The sequence below is a fragment of the Channa argus genome, chromosome 9, assembly GCF_033026475.1.
Source record: "Channa argus isolate prfri chromosome 9, Channa argus male v1.0, whole genome shotgun sequence".
In the NCBI taxonomy this organism is placed as follows: Eukaryota; Metazoa; Chordata; class Actinopteri; order Anabantiformes; family Channidae; genus Channa; species Channa argus.
The window spans coordinates 24,292,487-24,313,597 of NC_090205.1; the positions used below are offsets into that span (position 1 = coordinate 24,292,487).

General features: G+C 41.4%; 1 protein-coding gene across 16 annotated transcripts in view; it reads right to left on the minus strand.

Annotated features, from left to right (window-relative positions):
- Positions 1 to 2,523: 2,523 nt before the first annotated feature.
- The window catches only part of tns1b (tensin 1b), a 154,002-nt gene continuing 135,414 nt past the window's right edge, over positions 2,524 to 21,111 (minus strand). For 9 of the 16 annotated variants that reach the window (XM_067516989.1, XM_067516999.1, XM_067516995.1 and 6 more), the window contains 17 exons: positions 19,837 to 19,917; positions 16,887 to 17,080; positions 16,659 to 16,797; positions 13,754 to 13,849; positions 13,404 to 13,430; positions 12,921 to 13,101; positions 11,694 to 12,700; positions 10,987 to 11,073; positions 9,966 to 10,094; positions 9,625 to 9,717; positions 8,338 to 8,415; positions 7,817 to 7,885; positions 7,631 to 7,657; positions 7,037 to 7,205; positions 5,738 to 5,806; positions 5,510 to 5,539; positions 2,524 to 5,224 (listed from right to left, as the gene is read on the minus strand). In XM_067516989.1, the coding sequence (XP_067373090.1) occupies positions 5,086 to 5,224; positions 5,510 to 5,539; positions 5,738 to 5,806; positions 7,037 to 7,205; positions 7,631 to 7,657; positions 7,817 to 7,885; positions 8,338 to 8,415; positions 9,625 to 9,717; positions 9,966 to 10,094; positions 10,987 to 11,073; positions 11,694 to 12,700; positions 12,921 to 13,101; positions 13,404 to 13,430; positions 13,754 to 13,849; positions 16,659 to 16,797; positions 16,887 to 17,080; positions 19,837 to 19,917 (2,615 nt within the window). In that variant the 3' untranslated portion in view covers positions 2,524 to 5,085. The remainder of the gene's footprint in view (positions 5,225 to 5,509; positions 5,540 to 5,737; positions 5,807 to 7,036; positions 7,206 to 7,630; positions 7,658 to 7,816; positions 7,886 to 8,337; positions 8,416 to 9,624; positions 9,718 to 9,965; positions 10,095 to 10,986; positions 11,074 to 11,693; positions 12,701 to 12,920; positions 13,102 to 13,403; positions 13,431 to 13,753; positions 13,850 to 16,658; positions 16,798 to 16,886; positions 17,081 to 19,836; positions 19,918 to 21,111) is intronic. The other 7 variants (XM_067517003.1, XM_067516992.1, XM_067516997.1 and 4 more) reach the window with 6 other exon arrangements.

A 21,111-nucleotide genomic window follows, 5' to 3' on the forward strand; every position in this document is an offset into this window, starting at 1 on the left:
AGCCGAGCTTCCACTACTCTTTTCCACAACTTCATTTTGTGGCTCATCAGCTTTATTCCTCTGTAGTTGCCACAGCTCTGTACATCTCCCTTGTTCTTAAAAATTGGTACCAGTACACTTCTCCTCCAGTCCTCAGCATCCTCTCACTCTCCAAGATCTTGTTAAACAAACTAGTCAGAACCTCTTCCTCTTTAGTGTCCAACCTAACATACAAGTCCTAATATGCTCTTTGTTTGGCCTTTGCCACCTCTATCTTCACCTTACGCTGTATCTCCCTGTACTCCTGTCTACTCTCTTCAGTCCTCTCAGTGTCCCACTTCTTCTTAGCTAACCTCTTTCTCTGTATACACTCCTGAACTTCCTCGTTCCACCACCAAGTCTCCTTCTCCACTTTTCTCTTTCCAGATGACACCCTGAGTACCCTCCTACCTGTCTCCCTGATAACATTAGCTGTAGTGGTCCTGTAAACTGGAAGAACCTCCAAACCACCCAGAGTCTGTCTCAGCTCCTCCCTGAAAACTACACAACATTCTTCCATTTTCATTTTCCAACACTTCATCCTCTGCTCTGCCTTTGTCCTCTTCATCTTCCTCACCACAAGCATCATTTTACACACCACCATCCTGTGTTGTCTGGGTACACTCTCCCCTACCAATACTTTACAGTCCCTGATCTCTTTCAGATTACAACGTCTACACAAGATGTAGTCTACCTGAGTGCTTCTACCTCCGCTCTTATATGTCACCCTGTGTTCCTGCCTCTTCTGGAAGTAAGTATTCACTACAGCCATTTCCATGCTCTTTGCAACGTCTACCACCATCTGACCTTCTGCGTTCCTGTCCTGAAGCCCAAATCTGCCCATCACAGTCTTATCACCTCTGTTCCCTTTATCAACATGTCCTTTGAAATCTGCACCAATCACCACTCTCACACCTCTGGGGATGCTCTGCATCACTTCATTTAACTCAATTCACACTGTTTGTATTATAAGCTTTCAGTAAATCTAAATCACAAAAATCAAGTAGAAATCTAACTTTTTTCACTGTGCCATTATTTATTTAACAACTATGATTCTATAGCTTGTAGGTCCACCTTTAGCACCACCCAATTTGGACCAAGTTTTAGCAGTCAGACAGATGGCCTCACATTATCCTGTAGAACACTCTGGTATAGAGAGGAGTTCATGGCCGACTCAAAGAGTGGCTACAAAACAAGCTGAAATTATCCCCTCTCCTCTGCCTTACTGCTTTCCACTGTGTTTGCTTTTCAAACATGGCACTGGGCTTTAAGGCCAAACAAGTCCACTTAGGTCTCATCTGTCCATAGGACAGACACAAAGCCTTGTGGTCTTATGTTCTTTTTAGACGGAAGAGGCTTTCTCCCGAGAAACCTTCCAAACAAACTGTACTTGTTCAGTCTTCTTGTCATTGTGCTGTCATTAACTTTAACATTCTGAATGAGGCCTTTATTGTCTGAGATGGAGCTCTTGGGTTTTTTCGTATTTCTGAGCATGGCTCAGTCTGACGTTGGGGTGAATGTGCTGGGTTCACTCTTGGGAACATTGGCAATTGTCTTAAATTCTTTCCCCTTGTAAATATTCTTTTTTTTTTACTGTAGAACATGGAACAAATTGTTTAGAAATGCACAATTGCTTCTCAAAGAGCTTTCTTCTTTCTTAGCATTGTGGTAACACACAGCTGAATGCGCCAAAGCAGCAAACATATGCTTTTATGGACATCTACAAACCTGCTGATGATCAGTTATTCAGAGGCTGATGATTAGCAGCACCTGTCTTCAACAGGGGGGTACTTAGTATTTAACATATTTTTTGATAACCCACCAGATCAGATTATTTTATTATGTTCTTGCTGCTACAAAAAAGAGGGGCTCTAACTTTTGCTCTACAGTCATCTCTAACTATGACTGTACTTGACTGGAATGGATGGACTGGAAGCAAATACATCAATCTGCTGGAGAGACGTAGATATCTTTGTCAATTTACAAAATATAAATGTACTTATTCTGAATATTTGTCTGGTTTACGTACTGTACTTTATATAATATATATTTAGATTTACTTAAATTGAATTTCTGCCAGTATTAGAGGGTTTAGTTTTTAGCTTTGCTTAGTAACATACTCTTATTTTGACATCTAATGATTACTTTGGAGATGTTTTCAGAAAACAAAATTTTTCTCTGCCTTCTGTCCACACATGGAGCAAATTACACAAATAAAGATGCTGTAATCTTGAAAGACTCATAACCAAGCTTCTTTTCTGAGTTCACACTACTTGAGCTCTTTGTTGACTGGTAAAGTAGTGCCCAAACACCTCTCTGTGTCGGAATTAACAATCAAAAGTAGACGTCAGAGTAAGTACAGAGGATTAACCACACGACGTAAACCATTAAAAAGTCTCAAAACAGGGACGACTGATTGAAGCCATGGAAGAACATGTAAAAAAGAAACTTTTATGGAACAGCACAGATGAGACATATTACAAAGAAAAACAGATGTATGTACTATTTAGAATTGTACTGCTTTTTAATGTATTTTTTTTCATACAATGTAGCAAACCAAAAATGACAAAGCTCTATACAGGCATAGTAGCTCATTCACAGACATTCTACAGTCCAGACTAATCTGTCAAAATGGGCAGATGTCACTGGGTTTCCATGTTGGCAAACAATTTGCTAACATTCAGTTTTAAAGAAAAGGACGCCCTATTTTCTCAACAAGCGTTTCGTAGTCAAAAATACAGATGCATCCATGTCATAAACCAAGTCAAGACACGGTCGTCGCATGGAAATTGAAACCTGATATCTACTGTTACTCTGGGCATCTCTCTGAAAAGCCTGCTTGAGTAAGAGTTAAGGATACTGTGTGTTAAGTTAACCACTGGACTCGAGCATGCAGGCTCCTGCTAATAAATAATGGAACATTCTAGTCAGATACAAAAGCCCAGTAAGTGCTTTATTTTCTCTTTATTTTTCAAGAAGTACATTTGAGTCAATGTAGGCTCCTAAACTAACCCTTAACTTTTTAGTTTACATCATGCTTGTCAAATGGTCCTAATGCAGTAGGCATAGAGTGAATCCTTGAATGGGACTTGAAATACTAAGACAAGTCATTTTCTCTGAGACCAAATTCAGCAAAAACCTTTGACGTGCCATGATCACAGCTAAAACACTGTATTCCAATAAATCGGGCTCCTTTGTAATGATGTTTTTTCACCAGAGGAGGGCAGCAACTACTGACTGACTGTCCATGTATGAGGACTGGGATCATGCAGCGATGACTTGAAATGGGTCTGTCCATGAATGCCCACGTCTTGTCTCTTTGTAGGAGCACACACTGATAATACTTTTTAAACATTTAAGTGCTGAGATTGGACAAATTATTTTCTAGGCAGGTTTTTAAGTTAATAAAACAAGAGTTGGCATTATTTTAGGAGAGCCCCAATTTTGGATTTTAGTAACAACAATCTCTCATACAAAATATTCCCGTCTTTTTTTTTAAGAAAAAAAAAAAAAAAGCCTCCCCAAAGAAACAAAAATGTTAAGCAAAGAATATGCTGTGAAGACAAAAAACAAACAAAAAATAAAACATTCAAAACCAACAGTGATACAGTTTTCAAAGCACACACTTTACACCTTTATATATGTCAATGCCAATATGTCAATCATTTTTCTCACTTTCAGTAATCTTGATGTATACTTTATAGTACATGTATACAAGGTAACATAGAGCAACAAAGCAAAACAAAAACAAAATAAATATCTTAAGTCAGTTTGGAAGTTTTTATATATATCTATATAAGTATATTTATATGTATAGCTTACTTTTGGGTAGGGTGTGGGTGTTAACAGTTTTGGCCGGCTGACGCAAAGAGCTCTCTATTGACGGAAACTGAGGAGCAGAATAGTTAGGAGACCACTTTTCTATAAAGATCCCCCTCACAAAACAACTCCTGGCCGTTCGATCGCGACACAAATAGTGCAGCTATGTGCTGCACAGTCTCAACAAATGGCTGCAGACAGAAAGCTTGTCTTCTGCTGATGATACAGCAAATGCACAAAAACAAAAAACAATAAGAACATTCAGTCGATTTCGTCACTCTCTAGCTGCACTTCAGAGAAATAACATCAGTTGCACATTTAGCTTTAATACTACGTCGAACAAGAAACGACCTGTGGGAACTTGGAGAACAAACTTTGTGTCAAAGTTTGTCTGTTTGCATGTTTTAAGTTTTTTTTTCTTAAAAAGCTCTGCATACAAAAAAATGTCAGGCACCAAAAGTCTAGAACAGTCCTACTCACAAAGCAATCTAGAATATTTACACAGACCTCACCAGCTGCAAAATCGTCTAACGACATTGTTTGCAAGATGGCGATGGTGCAGAATTGACCTACAGTATCAGTACATACAGAGAGAAACAGTTCAGTATTTTTGATTAAGCAGCCATATTTGTTTTACAAAAGAACGTATCCGATCCGCCGACAGTGGCACACTATACACGCCCTGACTTCCTTTTTTTTTTTTTTAATCTTTGGTTGACCAGTCAAAAGCCTGATAGATTTACAGTCCACCTTTACAATGCACAACTTGACTTCTTCTTTATAAAAATAAAAATGAACAATTGCTGAATAAAAATAACATTTGCACAAACAATGTCATTCCCTCTTCCTGTTCATGTGTTACCCTGCCAGGGAGATTGAAATCACCCATCGCCCAATCGTCACACACAGCCACGCCCCATCCTGCACTTCCCCTGGTCCATTCTGGAGTCCATCCACGAAGAAAAGCATGCAAGCCCCACACACACACACACACACACACACACACACACACACACACACACACACAAGCACGCACACACACTCTGTCTTCTTGTCTTTCATTGGCCTACACACAAACGCAAACAGATGCGCATTTGCTTAAATGTGAAAGAGCAAGAAAAATAAGGTGACGCAGAAAATCAAATGCTAAATTGTCCAAAATGGAGAAAATAACCAAAGGAATAAAACAAACAAACAAACAAACATCAAACAAAACCAAAAAAAAAAGTGCCAGGGTTTGTTTGCAGCTCATCGTTTCTGCGAGGCAATCATCTTCAACACGAAGTTGACGATGGCGCTGGCGGGCTGGTCAGGGTCCATTTCGGCAAAGAGGTGGCTGATGTTGTCGGTTGTGCTTCCCTGCTTACGTGCCACGAATCCAAACAACCTGGAAAATAGAGTTAGAGACGTGGTTACTAGGGCTACTATGTGAATACATCAGAATACCTCAAAAATCTGAACCACATTAAAAGACCCCTGTGTTGATCTGCTGGTTACTAATGAACATGTTCTATGCACTATGTCTGAAGTAAAGGCTATAATCCCGCGTCAACAAAGCAATACATAATTTAAATTTAACTCTACGTTATAAACCTCAATGATTTGAGCCCCTATAAACCAACAATTGGACGACACCCCACTGAGTTCTCTCATAACTGGAAGGTTTACATACTTGGCTGTTCCTCCCTCAGGCTTGTTCCACCTAAAAAGAATTGATGAAAAGAAAAGAATACACCATAAGATAATGTGCAAATTGGATGAAATAGTGAGATAGGGATTAAAAAAAGCAAATGGCTCAAGTCGTCCTTTTACCTTTTAAGTCATCAATGTCACATAACTAGGTTAAAACAAACTATTCAATACTACAATTTTAAGTAATCAGTTCAACATCTCTACTCACTTTCTGTCTTGAGGGTCAATATCACAGAACGTGACAGTGTTGCTAGGGTAATGGCGTCGGAAGAAAAGCCTGTAACAACAAGATATTAACATGGAGATGAGAGAGAGATTATTATGCACTGTGACAACATGCACTGTGTGGAGCAGCTGGTGTTATTGTGTACAGTACATGCAAAGAGGCTAAGTCAGGATACACCATCATTTTCTCATAAGAAAGATTATGATTACTTTGTCCAAGGTCAGAGGGAGGGGAGGGAGGGGAGGGAGGGAGGGGAGGGAGGGCCTTCACTCAAAAACTTTTAGATATGTACAACAACAACGGCTTTCGGCTTGTCCCTTTAGAGTTCGCCACAGCGGAAAATGTTTTTTTTTTTCTTTACCCCGGATGCCCTTCCTGTTGCAACCCTCCCATAAATGTATAATAGTATATTTTATAAAAAATATTATATTAGAGAACTGCTGTTAATTCTCAGGTGACGTCTTTTCCACTATGCAGTTATCTGGGGTTTTGTGTAGTAGAGTAGATGCCCACATTCGGTACAGTACATTTTTTGTTATATATATATTTTGGGGGCAATTTATGTCTTGATAAGTTAATGATAATTCATTTCTGCCACCTAGCTGTGCTCTACCTGTCTACTCACCTGGTCTTAGCTCTAAACAGTGACCAGTACCTGTCTGTTTCCATTCACTCACTGTCAGATTTACAAGTCTTGCCCAAGGACTTTGACATGTGGACAGGAGGAGCTGAGCATCAAACAGCAGACCATGCAATTGGTGAGCAACCTGCTCTACCTCCTGAACCACAGGACTGTTCACTGGAATCACTTCTTGCCAGCTTTATTTCCTCCTTGGTATTTCCTGATGCCTGTGGCATTCTGAGCCCATTTCCAGTTGTTGCCTGTTTTACTGTATGTACTTGTACTGACTTTCTTAAGCCCTTGTTTGCTACCTATTAGCGCTGTTTGGTCCCTGCTCACTTTTGCCTCCCGTTCTCAATCTTTCCCTGCATTAAGAGTAAGCTTGTTCACTGCCAGTGACTTAAAAAAAAAGTCTCTGCATTACTCTAACAACCTTCCTGCCTCTGTTTGCTGGATTCGGGTCCACTGTCTTCTTGCTTTTGTGTGTCATGTTGATACTTGCCAGTCAAAAATGCAATCATCAAATTTTGTGCCTTGAGACATGTTGAGACATTCAAAGCTCTTTTCAAGTACTGCATGAATCCCCAGATGTCGTGCAATGTTTACACTTGCGAGACATACTTCAAACATTAGGCACAATATCAAGCATGTAGACTTACTTCCTCTGGTTATCAGTCAGCGTGATGCCTTGTGAGGACACCTTGAAGTGCACTATGGTGGCAGTGGGTGGAGAAGTGGCAGCCAACGTCTCAGATATGGCCTTGGCAACAGCCTGAGGGCCTGTCAGAGACTCCATCTCCACTGAATTTATATAGAGCACATTGCATGCTGGGAAAAGAGCAGTCAGATGAGATAATTTGTCAAAAAGGACACAGTTCAGAATTCGATAGAATCATTACAATTCAAGTTATACAGACTCCAAAATGAATCCTGTACATTGTTTTTAATGATATTTAGAGAAACACGGTTGCCAACAACCCTGCCATGCAAGACATTCTTCTTATTAGAGCGCATGCTTTCTACAACAAAGCTTGGCTCATACAGCTTTAAATCATTCCACATGAAACATTCCGCCTGTTATGGATGAGAAACTGGCTACTTTTGTTAAAAGACACTTTGGGAAGGGGACTTTGTTAAACAGCATCATTCGGAATTTGCCTTCATTTGTACAGGTAACAACATACACAGACAGACAGCAAACATAGGATGCACATTCCAGATGTGGGTTTCCAAATAAAGAGCACAGGTTTTACCATGGGAATCAGCAGGGGTTCTCTGCACTGGGATAACAAGGACATCAGATGTTGTAAGAATATGTGAATTTGATAATTCAGGTCACATTTCTTTTATGTCCTGGAATCTTAAAGCTGTATTGACTGCATGTGAATCAAAAGAAAGGGAGGCTGGTATAACATGAGAGGACAAAGTTGATGTTGTACCTGCTCCTTGTTTCAACCGCTCAACCAGTGGATTTGTTGTTGCAACCTCTGGCACTTCTTCAATAAGATCTGCATAAACAAGAGAGTAGAAAAGTTAACAGTTTCCTGTAGAGTCCTGTGATGTGACAGATCCTTTTCATTGCTTTTTCATTTACTGAAACTCACGTTATGTTAATTATAGGTTTTATGTCTCAGCATCACTTACAATATTTGCTGTTGACTGCAGCAAAACTAATTTTTAAAGTAATCTGATTCATGTTGTACCTATTAACAAATGCCCAGACAAATTAAATTCAAAATGCAGAGCAATGTATCTATGTATTTAGTTTGTCATGTTGTTTTCTATTTAAATCTATTGTGCTATAACAACTTATACATGTATTTTTTTCCATTCTTCTAAAAGTAAATTCTCTATTTTGACACATGCACTAACTTGAGATGACACACATTTTTAAGAAGGGAGGGGAAACCTACAAAAGATAACTTAACAATTCATTCAGATGGACAGATGATGCACAGACCTGTGGTAGGAATAAGTAGTTTGCAGGGCAGGGCCAGTGGCGTGATGGCATGTTGGTAGACCAAGGCAGACAGACAGCCTGCCAGACAAACAATAGACAGCCAGTCAAAAACAAGGAGTTCAACTTTATCATTGAAATCTACTTCTCCACACTGAGTGAACTCCTAGTACTGTTACCTCCTTTGTCAGAGTCCACAAACCATTTCTGTCAGCATTGCTTTAGATCGATGCTACTTTTCTTGTGCAATTGTACTTTAAGTGCATTTAGGGAAACTGTGTTTCACTCATGTCGTCAATATAAATTTGCAAATTTGTAGATGAATATAGGAGTTTAAAAGACTTCGAAAATAAAGGTTTTTCTAATTACATCCATTACACTGACTGCTGTGTCTGTAATTTTTTATAATTTACTGTTTGTTTGGTTTCAATATATCCCTACCGTTCCACAATGTAGTGCTGTACACTAAAAATGTAGTATGTAATTTAACAGGTTTTTGAGGACGTCCATTTTTTTTCCCCCTGTTTTGGCACATTTTTACTCCAGATGCCCTTCCTGGTGCAATGCTCTGCAATTCCTGATGGGATTTAGCCCGGTACTTGGCACTGCGTGGCTGGGGATGGGGATGGATGGTTGGGGTCTCAGTGTCTTGCCCAGGGACAACTCAACATGCGGTTGAGGAGAGTGGGGCGCGAATCTCCAACCCTATGGCCGGTGGGCATCTGAGCCACTGCTGCCCTCAGGAAGTCACTGACCACTTACCACTTTATCGTCTGTATATGTCATTAATCATTTGTGATGAACAAAAACTGGCTCGTGGGTTTTACTTTTGTAAAAGTAAACACTGATCATACTATAATTCATCCTCTTGGATAACATTTTATATCATATTGTCAGTATTAGGAACCTATGTTCAATCACCATGATACAAATGGTACTAGGACAAACACATTCCATTCTGATTTAGGTTTTGATATAAAATCAAACACCTTCTGTAAACAAAAAATGTGCATAAGAAAAGAATAAGGTGCAGGAGAGGAAAGAAAAAAAGCAAACATAATCAGGAACACACACACACACACACACACACACACACACCGAAGAACCACACAGTGTAACTGGCAGGGAGAACATGGGTTAGATCACTTCCGTCAGTACTATAATCACTGTAGGATTAGATGTTACAGAAACTGGAAAGAGCTGCAGATCTTGGACAGATGCACCGGCAGGCAATCGGAGAAGACTACTAATGTGTTGACTTTTCTCCAGACTCGTTATGACATCACTAACCAAAGTAAGGCTCGTTGGGACAACCCTTCAGCTTCACTCCTTTTGGGCTGCTCTCTATGAGGAAGTGCCTCACCAGCTCGTTGGTGATGTCACCTGTAACAAAGGGGGGGGGGGGGGGGGGGGGTAAGTCGAGGTAATGAACAGCTGATTAACCTGGAGACATCACCTCATATCGTTGGTATTAAGATATTAATAATAGACTTTAATTGTGCCTCCTCCCTGACCTAAGACCACACAAAGATGGAAAAGCTACAATAAACAGCAAAGCTAAATCTAAATACTTAATATTATTATTACTTATTATTATTATTAATTATGTAACCCGCCATGCTGCCCCTTACCTTTTTTGGTCTGATGCACAGAGGGTGGGGGAGAAGCCACCTTCATAGCCAGGCCATAAGCCCCCCTGAACGAGTGACTGTCCCGGATAACAAAGGCTCCAGGCTCCCTCTCCTTCAGCAGGCTAATAGCTGTTGACAATCAGCAGTATTTGTCAGGAACAGACAAGATGTGTGAATTTCAATGTTCACACAATGCTTTTAATACTACTCTGAGCTGAATGTGGGTGACAGGGTTTGAAAAGTAAAAAACAACCAAGAGGAAGGTGAAGTGAGTTGTGACCCCATTTAAAACAAAAACTGCTGTCAGTCTGTATTTCATTAAAACTACAACTCCACAATGGCACTTTGCCTCAGACACTCCATTGTTCAAGGAGAAGAGCTCTAGATCCATTACTTCACTACTAAGTTCAATGCCTCAGCCTGTCGACATGTGACAGATTAATGAAAGAAGATCGATGAGATGAGTAACACATGCAGATGGTCCCTACATATGGTATGGCTTTCCTTTAGGGAGTGCACGACACTAAGTATAAACTCTGTGTGTGTGTGATGTCATTGCAGTTGAGCATGTGCTTGTGTTTAACATGATATAATTTAATATAAGCCATGAGGAAATGCAGATGAGGGAGCCAACAGCCACCGACCTCACAACCAAGATGCACAGCAGAAGCTGTATGTAATATACCAGTGTGTTTGTGTGTGTTTTAACATGCATATTCATTATTACATATGTGTGTACCATATATTCATCCGTCAAAAGTCATGATGTTAAAGTGTTCCTAGGCTTGCGAAATTGTCTTGCGAAAGACAACCGCATTTTAAATCCCTCACAGGGAAAACTCCACTGTAAACGACGGTGACCCAGTCCCACAGTGAAAAACAGCACCACACAAAAAAAAAGTCCCTATAATTATCTACGCATCGTGACACACACTGAAATGGCCGCTGGCTTCAAAACTTTACTGATTTGGACACAGATCTGTTAAAACACATAATTAGGCCTAGTCAGTTATGCTTTTACCTTGCTCCCTGGAAATGTCTGGCTTGTACCAGAACTTGGTTGTGTCTTGGACGAACTTGACATTCAGCCTGCTGTCAGGACCTCCATCTGCAATGGCAAGAAAAAGAGCATCAAAGAAAAGGCCAAAACCAATCTGTGTGGCCAAGATACACGGTCTCTACTACCTCCTGCAGTAAACCGAGCCAGAAGCCCGACAGCTCTTTAACATCTACTGTTCACTTTTATTGCCTCACGGGTTTTGACATACAATGTTCTTATGTGTACATATGATCACAGTCTTGGTTAGGGGTTGGTAAATATTTTTATAAGTAACATATGAAATGGCAAACGTGGGGAAAAAATATTTTGGAAAATTATGTGGTTATGTCAGAAGGAAGAGTTTTTTCAGGATATGTTTATAATGTGATTTGTGAAAAGTGAACAATGTGAATAGTGTAATAAATCATAAGGCCAAAGCAAAAGGTGACTTTGCTTGATGTATTGATGTAAATAAAATATAATCAAGACTCCAGGCTTGTACACTTTTAGCCTTAAGGGGGCGCCAAAAGACCGAAATGTAGGAAAAAACAAGGACATAAGTGGCCTCTGTGTTTTTGTTGTGTCTATGTGAGAGTTTTTAACCACTACATTCTTCATCAAGATGCAGCAGAGATTGTCAACACATTAGATGTGGATCTAACTGATGATGAGAAAATGTATGTCCTTACCAGGCATGTTAAACCTTGAGAAGTCGGAGAGGGTGTGGAAGTAGCTGGGAGCACTTCCTCCACTCACTGGGGACATTATCTTCCCATTCAGTGAGCCATAAGACAGACCTCCATTTGGTCTGTCGCCGCTTGACATGCGTCTCTTCTCTGGAAGCTGAGGCTGGAAACCCGGCGCTGGGCTACCCTGCCTGAAACCAACCCCCATCCCCATCATTCCCCCATCTTGGTACCCTGCTGGTGAGATGGGGAAAGAGGGGGTGGGTGGACCCTGGTAACCAGAAGAGCTGCTTTGTCTTGATAGGTTTCCATGTCTCTCGTCTGGGGTGGTGTAGCCACTGTGCATGGGGTGACGGTCCAAACTAGGGCTTCTTTGGGACACCTGTGAAGCAGACGGGTGACGGCCCAAAACTGGACTTCCTTGCGGTTGTGTGACTGCTGGCTGCCGGCCGAGCACAGGGCTGCTCTGGGTAGGCTGGCCCAGGGATGGCTGTCTGCTGAGGACCGGGCTCCGCTGAGACCCCTGTCCAAAAGGAGCCTGTCTGCTGAGGACTGGGCTGCTCCTAGCTCCCTGAGACAGATGATGGCCAAGGATGGGACTCCCACTGAGGCCCGGCACACCCATGTCGAACCCATTAGCTGGTGATGTTTGCTGGACCCCGATGGAACAGTCGTCATTAGTAGTTGAGCGCTGCTGTAGGAAGGGACTGTGAGTAGAGTCCAGGATGTGGGTCTGGTGCTGTGCATGGGAACTTCCATAGCTGGGCATTGTCTGGGAGGGTTGGGAGTTGGCCGGGCTAGGATCTGACAATACATGGCTTCCCAGGAGAGTGTTGGGGCCAAGGTACGATAGTGTAGGAGCAGCATTCCCAATGTAGCAAGAGGCTGGAGAGCTGGAATCCAGGTAGGATGAAAGGGGAGTATATGAGGTTTGGTATGATGGGGTAGTAGTAGGGTCAGTAGTGGGTTGGGAGGGGGTGCTAACACTGCTCTCCGCTAAGGGGTGGTCACTGGAAGAGAATTGGGAGTTTATTAACCAGCTGAAGTGTAATTTGACCCATAGGTAAAAGGTTCCTTTTGAAGGAATTTAAAAGTTCACACACTATTTAATGGATACGGGACAAAACTGCCCTGAATAAAATCCATTCATCAAAGTTTTGTTGCACATGTGTTCAATAAAAACGAATCATAAAACTATAAGTCTGATGGTGGACGACGCATAGGACTTACCCCTGTGAGTTCTGGATGGGACTGCTGCTGGACAAAGGTGCGTTCAGTGTATGGGAAGAGGGACTAGGACTTCTCTCCTGGCTTGCAGTGTCTCCTGGTGGGCTAAGGCTCCTAGGTGACATGGGGGCCTCTCCACCTGCTACTGCCGACCTTGCCACAGACTCCACATAGCTTCTTGGTGCTGTGTGTGAGAGGAAAGCATTTCTCTATGAAACAACCTTTGTTTTAGTTGTGTTTTGAATTTTATTTGTGATGGTTGTTTCATGGAGGGGTATAATCATAGACAACAGTGGTGATACAATGCAATAGAAAAAAGAAATAAATTGTAAAAATATGTCTAACAACAATTTTCAAAATTGGCATGAGAGTGACAGGAAATCAAAGGGTAATGGTTCGACTGCACAAAATGTTGGTGTTTGTACAAATGGACTGGGGGAGGAATAGTGTTGATGATGACCTGTAGCATTTCTGCAGCACTCTTACCTTCCTCCCCCTCATTGCTCTCACCATCTGTGGAGCATCATTAGAGATAATCCAGAGAAACAAAAAGAATGTAAGGGAACAGAGCAGCTGATGATTCTTTTCTGTGCTACACTTATTTAGTTCGTATGGGAACCTCAGCTGACATAATGGAATCGTACTCTGACTAACGTCTAAAGGTCAACAAGCTTGTTGTGGTGGTACATTAGCTGCTATCGGAAATGTTTAAATATAAATCCAATCCAATCCCAAATGGTACCTGTATGAAAGGAATATGTGATCTAAACGTAGTATTTTACCCTTAGAAAAGAATATCTACTTGGATGTTGCCTTTTGTGGGTGTGTCCACCAACCTGAGCCTGTTTGATTCAGGTGGATTTCTGCTGGGTTGTGGGGCTTCAACCCCAGAGCTGACAGTGGAGTCTTGGCAAGACCAGGAGGGGAGCGACCTAAAGCAAAAAAGATACTTATTACTACCTAGCATCATCACAGCCATCCTGACAGCTGTTTCCTGTCTACAACAAAATGTAATTCAATCCAGTTCAATTGAATTTATTAAATTTTCATCTGGGCTGCAATCTGCTGAGTTCAAAGCTGACCTCCAGCCTCTATCATCACAGGGAAACGGCTGTCAAGACACATCAACACAGTTTAACACATAAACAAGAGCAACCTGTTTGGAGGGGAGGAGGGGGGGGGGGGTGCCCGTGACCATGCCTCATGCTCTGATGAAGGAGGAAAACATGCATGTGTCCAATCACAGTGTGACGAACGTCTGGCTTTAACACCACCTCACTCTGCTGTCAGCAGAATGAAATGTGTGTCAAACGTAAGTTGACATTGAAGCAGAGCTGGGTCAAACTGAACTCATAAAGATTCACTCTTGCTTCTTATTATCATTCATTCTTTAACATTTTCCACTGTGTAGCAAGCTTTTGATAAAAGTTCTTTACTCTTTCAGGAAAACGAACATGTTTGTATTGTTTTAAAGCAGTGGTTCTCAATCCTGGTCCTTACTGACATCCTTGGATTGTATTAAAGTTATAATTGCACTACCAACTGCTGATTGCCTGAATGTAGTGTGTTCAACCAGTCAGGGGCTGGGATGTATCATCTTAGATGAGGGTGGAGTCGGGGAAGACAAAGAAATGGGTATCCTCCACAGTCACCTGATCTAGGTAATCAGCAGTGAGGGTTAACATGCACACTGAGACACACATACACGCACACACACAAAGGGGTCCTTGAGAACCAGGTTTCAGAACCACTGGTTTAGAGGACATGTGACTAAGTGCCGCTGAAATCTTTGACACAGACTCTGCTAAATTAAGACTGGAGGGGAAGACGAGGAGTAGAGTGTCGCCACAAGAGCTGTTCATGTTCATATTAATATCTGGCCTTTATTACTAAAATCATCCTCGCTGCAAATGTGTTTATTCTAAGTGACTCTTTCCTCTAAATTAATCTTCCATCTTCTCTCCCATTACAGTGCAGACTACTCCTTTAATTCCTCCCTCCAGCGAGAACACAAATCATATGGATGCAAAACAGGAACACTGAGAGCAGCAGCTGCTGAAAGTTTGAGAGTTTATGATAACTGTGCTTGTGTTCGTTGTTTATGTGTATGGATTTATACGAGCTTCGGTTTCTGCGCGTGTTGCATTTAAGTTCATAAATGTCGATTTTGCTTTTGCAAAACATTCTGTACATATTTGAATCCGAAAAAAATCCTCCAAGTTGTTTCCTTTTTTGCTAGTGCTGCTCTCACGTGGCTTTCATGCCAAAGCAGTGCAAGATTAGGGTGAGTTAGGTCAAAAGGGTCACTCCGACAGAGAAAAGGGACTGTGGATCAATATGGCTGATGCTGAGGGACAGTGGAACTCCAGTAGGGAGACGTGCATCCTCCACTTACCAAAGAATCCAAACCAATTCTTTGTACTTGCAACCTGGATGCCCCATATATAACTGTGGGTGATTTTTGCGTATGGGGCAGGCTACAGTAGGTGGACACTTGGGGAATGTGATTTGAGAAAACTCTATGCAGACGATGGTGTCATGTGCACCAATCAATGAACATGCACCTTTAACAAGTTTTGCCAGTAACTACAAAACTGTATTTAGTTAACTGACGAGAACAGTTAACTACACTGTGAATTTTGCTGAGTGGAAGATAACTTTGTGGTTTTGTGCTATTAGAAACTTAAAAGCACAAGCAATACAGGGATTCAGATATTTTTATCATTTGTCACTTACACATTTTCTTCTTGTTTATCTCAGAAAATGTTACTTCTTATTGTCACTGTGTATGCAATGTTCCAACATAGAGGGGTAGGAGGGATGTTCAAAAGTATTGTGTTTGTGTGTGCTTTTATGACTAGCTTATTGGAGCGTCCTGGGGAAGGCAAATGACACATTAGTTATAACACGACTCCTGTTTAACTGCATGTGAAACTGAGAGAAAGGTTGTCAAACTTTTTATAAGACTGTTTGTTTGACGTGTCATGCTTAACTTGTTGTTCTAAAGAGACATAATCAAGCAGCTTGTCAATTTACATCCGACTGATTCTGCTGGCCTTTCCCTTTTCTGTTTCTGCATCCACTGAATGATGACTGCAGACATTCTTGTTTGAAAAGAGGGATTCAGACCATCAGGCATTTTGATGAGCCAACACAAGTCCAGAATTCTGCAACTTCCCACTCATACACTCAATATTGGAAAATGAGAGGAGGAGATAGTGGGATATTTTTTTCAGTACTTGGGATATGTGGCACAAGATGGAATACATAAATAGAGAAATCACAACCACAAGTTCCACTTCTTTTGTTGAACTTAAAAAAAGACATAAGTTGATTAATGCTCAGTTCTTCACTAAGAAAAATTATTTTCTTAGAAATTAACATACTTAAAGTTCAAATTTAAGCACAAATTTATAATATGAAAATGTTGTTTACATAAGTGAACTTTTTCACGCGTAAACCTCAAATGAAAAATCCTATTCACTCTTTTTTCAAAAAGAACTGTGAGAAAAAGATATTCAATATATGGCTGTAAATGTCTGGAATAACTTGTCAATCTTCGGTATATGTTTCTATGGAAAAACTTGCTGAAATGCACAAGGACACCAATCAAGGCTCAAGTATAAGAAATCTTCTTTGCTCTTGAATGTACGCGTTAGTAAAGCTATAAATATCCTTATAGAACAGCTAAGTAAGCTTGGGCTCCACAGTGCCTTTCGGTCAGCCGGAGGGGAGACTTACACAGGTTGAAGTAAGGGGTTTGCGGCGAGGTAGGGAAGGCAGGGGTTTGGGGAAACACCTCACCACCAACTGTGGGTGTAGGACTGATGGGGCCTCCTTCCATTTCTTCAAATGCCTCCCGGTAGCTGTGCATGTTCCTCTGGAGCAGGAAACAATGGTATAAGATGAAAACACACACACACACACACACGAGAAGTGTGAACCTGTAATGAAATAAATGCTTTCTACCTCCTTAGGTCGCCCTCCTGGGTTCATCGCAATGGCGTTGACAAATTCTGGAGAAACACAGCGCATGGGGGAATGAACTGGGACATCAGGAGAATGACGGTCTTCAGAACTGTTCTGAGATTGCTCCTCGCTGGTGATGCGACGACGGGGCAATGTTGCAGGCTCGTCCAATGATGCTGCACGGGCCTGGACACCTACAACAACGCATAAGTTAGCATTAAAATTTGGCAATGGATGGTTACTACTGCACTGTTGCAAGATGTTAATAGTTTTTGGCCATTGTGAATACTCACTGCACAGGCTGGAGTGTGATTTAGCATATTTAAAACACTGCAAAGCATTTGCACGAGGCTGTGGTACTCAGAACAAACTTTAACATGCACACCGACACACGCATACACGCACACACACAAAGTTAATGGAGAGTTAACAGCTAATCGAACTGAACGAATCACAACGAAAAATATATATATTGTAATGAACCAACATCGGTTGAAACATTAACATCCATTTTGCGTTTTTTGAATAGCAGGGCAAAAATGTTCTCTCGCGCAAATTATCCAAAGCTTTTGACACACTAGTGCAAACTGAATGTTAGTTATGAAGCTCGTCAATGTGGACTTCTGGCTGAACTTCAAAGCAACCAGTAAGCTCATTTTTGATAATCTGGTGTAGATAGAGGGAGCCAGAAAGAAAGAGAGAGAGAGAGAGAGAGAGAGAGAGAGAGAGAGAGAGAGAGAGAAACTAGCAGCATAAAACAAACAGGATTTGAGTTAAGAGCTTTAAGCTAATGTGCAATGCCACTGACTGGCAGGTAGAGGTACAGCAGGAAAGACACTGGCCAAAACAGCAAAGCCTGTGTCAAAGGCTTATCAGTGGCTCCCTTGTGCTTTGGAGCAAGCTGGGGAGGAAGAAGGAAAACACAATAGAAACAAGTGGCAAACATGATACAGGCAGTTTACCCTGTGACATTTCAAAATCTGTCACTAAAACTATCGCATAAACAATTGTGATTTGGTGGATCTGGAGGTCCTTTATCATTCTTTCTTTCTGAGTATCTGTGCAGGTTTCAATCTCCGTGCATTCTTTAACTCACTCCTACTTGAGCATCTTCTCTCACAAATGTAAATGACAAAATGACACCCAGCCAGGTGAAATAATCTCACAGTGAAAGTGAAATGCAGATCTGGCAATGTGTCACTTCAATGGTGCCAAATTTCCTGACATGGAATAAAAGTGCAGATAGAGCTTACGAGCCTGACTGTTTTGGAAACAGTGAAAATACTGATATCCCCTTCAGTCAACTTCACTTTGAAGCAACGCGAGCAAATGATTGCCAAATATCAGCGGTGAAAAGTTAGTGATAACAGCTGTGAAAATATGAAGCTAAAAAGTTAGGAATGCAGTTAGCTGTCATTGCAACAAAAGTAAAAAATCTGAGGTGTTGAAAAATGATTTTTCACATCTTCCAAACACATGTGCACAGTTCTTTATATACTCGCATACTAAATATAAAGAAATTGGTGATAAACAACTGCCAATCATGCCATCTTTTAAGATGCTTGATTTATTTCCAGCTTCAAATAACTCAGAGTGCTCAGGGTACTGGTTAAAAAAAACAACAACTTGGAACTGACAGCTTTCAAGAGAATGTAGACAACTCCCCCAAACACAAACACACCCACCGCTGCACCAAGCCTACTGTAGAAACGGAGTGCCAGATGTACCCATGATGCACTGCTGCACAGCAGAGCAGTGTCAAACGTTGCACCGTTGCCCTAGCAACCACTAATGGCTTCCAGCTGGGGTAGCTGGAGATCCCTAGGAGTGCCATTTATTTTCTGTCTCTCTCTTTTCCCATTTTTCAGCTATTTAAAAACTGTTGTCATGGAATAAGCGTGGGGTTGATTTGAAAGCATACTATGGACTTGTTAGGGGATCCTGCGGGATTCTTCTTTTAAATGGAGAGAACTACACTCTCCACATGTCCACACCTGCAATGGAGAGAGTTTATCTAATGCAAGAGTAAGGGGATTGTGTTCCAGGAAAAGTCAGCTCAGATCTTTCTTAGACCATTTGTAATCTTGTCTTTGAGAAATGGTAAACTCTTGAAAAACTCTTGCTGGAATTATAAAAAAAAAAAAAAATAGAAGTTGTGTCTGGAAAGATGACATTAGAGCTTCATCCCGACTCCACATCCTAAGATCTAATCACAAACAATGAGGTCAGACAAGCTCCTGACAGTCTAGGGCAGACACCCAACAATGCAGTCTGCATTCTGGTGGCTGTCTCTAAGTGGACACATACAGCGTTGGTGATGTTTCCAACAAGGACTGTGGTCTCGCCTAGATTTGGTGTCTTTTGTCCTGCTTTGTAAATCTTTAAAATAGTGCAAGTAAAAAAAGCAACCTTGAATGAGGCCAGTGTATCCTGGCCTCAGTATTGTTCTCCAAGTTTGGCAAAACGGATCCCGTGACATGCACTCTCCAGGCAGGGGACAGAGCCTTCTTTGTGCTTCCCCCGTCTCATTCTTGTGAAACTTTAACATTATACAATTAGGTTTTGTTTTTTTTCTGTTCCACAGTTTGAGTAAATCCTTTACCATGAGAAACTGCAACCTCAAACACAGTATGTAAAAAGAAATTGTGAGGTGGTTAGTTTGATGCTCCTTTCCAAACTCATTGACAGAAGAGTAAGAATGTGTTATGTATGCAAATGGAGAAAGAGGAAGACATTAAAACAAAAAGTAACAATGAGCAGCGGCAGATGGGACGTGTGATTACTGAAAGCAAGAAAAGAGAAATAAATGCAAACCAAACACCACCACACTTGGAGACAAAGCAGATACAGACTTGAACGTGGATTGAAGGAGCACTTGAAAAAAAGGACCTCTCCTTTGTTAGTTCAAATTTTTTACAAGTGTTCCTCCAGACAGGATGGGAGGACCAACCCGAAAGGGAGTGAGAACGACGGTGCTCAGACTGAGAAGAGGTCATGCTGGGGATGACACTTTGGACACGAGCCGCGTATTCTGGACAAAAAAGATGAATTGGGAGAGATGAAAAATATGATGACTACAAAACTAAAAGGAAAAAAAGGTCAGCAGATGAGGTTTTGCCCTATGACATGGACAAGAGGAGAAAAGAGTAGGTAATCAAACTATTCAGTGGGCAGATATCAGCTCTTACAAGCCCATAATTATGGTTCAGTAGGTGACGTTCTACCACCATGAAACAGGGAAATCCATTGAAAGGGTTCAATAAGCTCCTATCATGTGGTACTGTATGTTGCACCTGGCTACATGATCCTCTTAGGGACAGTCTTGTATTGTAGATTTAGGCCACAGGAGACCACGGCTTGACTTCAGTCAAGACCGTATGCGTTTCAATGATCCACTATGTTACACGCGTATTGTAGTGAGGACGAACATGTGCATTGTTGTCATTGTATGTAGGTAGTTAAACATTTTGAATGCACGTGTTACATTTTTTAACTTGACCCTACGCTGAAGATTTTGGGCATAACCATAAGTCAACTGGGGTGTCCAAAAGAGACCATAAAGGATACCTGTAGCATCCATATGGCAAAAAAGGGCAATATTTGACGGCTTTAGAGGGGCATTATATGATGCTGTGGGGTGAAAATGTGTTGTCCACCACGTCACTAAGCACTTTTCCCTCTTTAAAATACATTAGTTAATTAATACATAAGTTACTTCTGGTTCACCTCTTGTCTTCTTTACTGCAACACTTTGTTAATGGGGTCACCTGTATCTACAATCCAACCCTTGCACATGATCCAAAACGCAGCAGCTCGCCTCATTTTTAATCAGCCAAAAAGGACCCATGTCACACCACTCTTTAGATCTCTACACTGGCTTCCTGTAGCTGCTCGCATCAGGTTCAAAGCTCTCTCTCTTGCTCTCAGGGTGATTAACTCGACATCTCCTGCTTAACTCAACTCCCTCATTCAAGGATACAATCCCTCCACTGCGTTCTGCCAACATACAACGTCTGGTGGTCCCAGCGCCACAGAGAAGACACCAAGCAAAACTCTTCACCGCAATGATCCCACAATGGTGGAATGAGCTACCGAGATCTGCACGTTCAGCAAACTCACTCCCAATATTCAAAAAGCAGCTGAAAACAGAACTCTTCCGCATCTTCCTATGCACTTAAATCTATATAAAAAAAACTTGCATCCCGTGAAATGTAAACACTTTTCT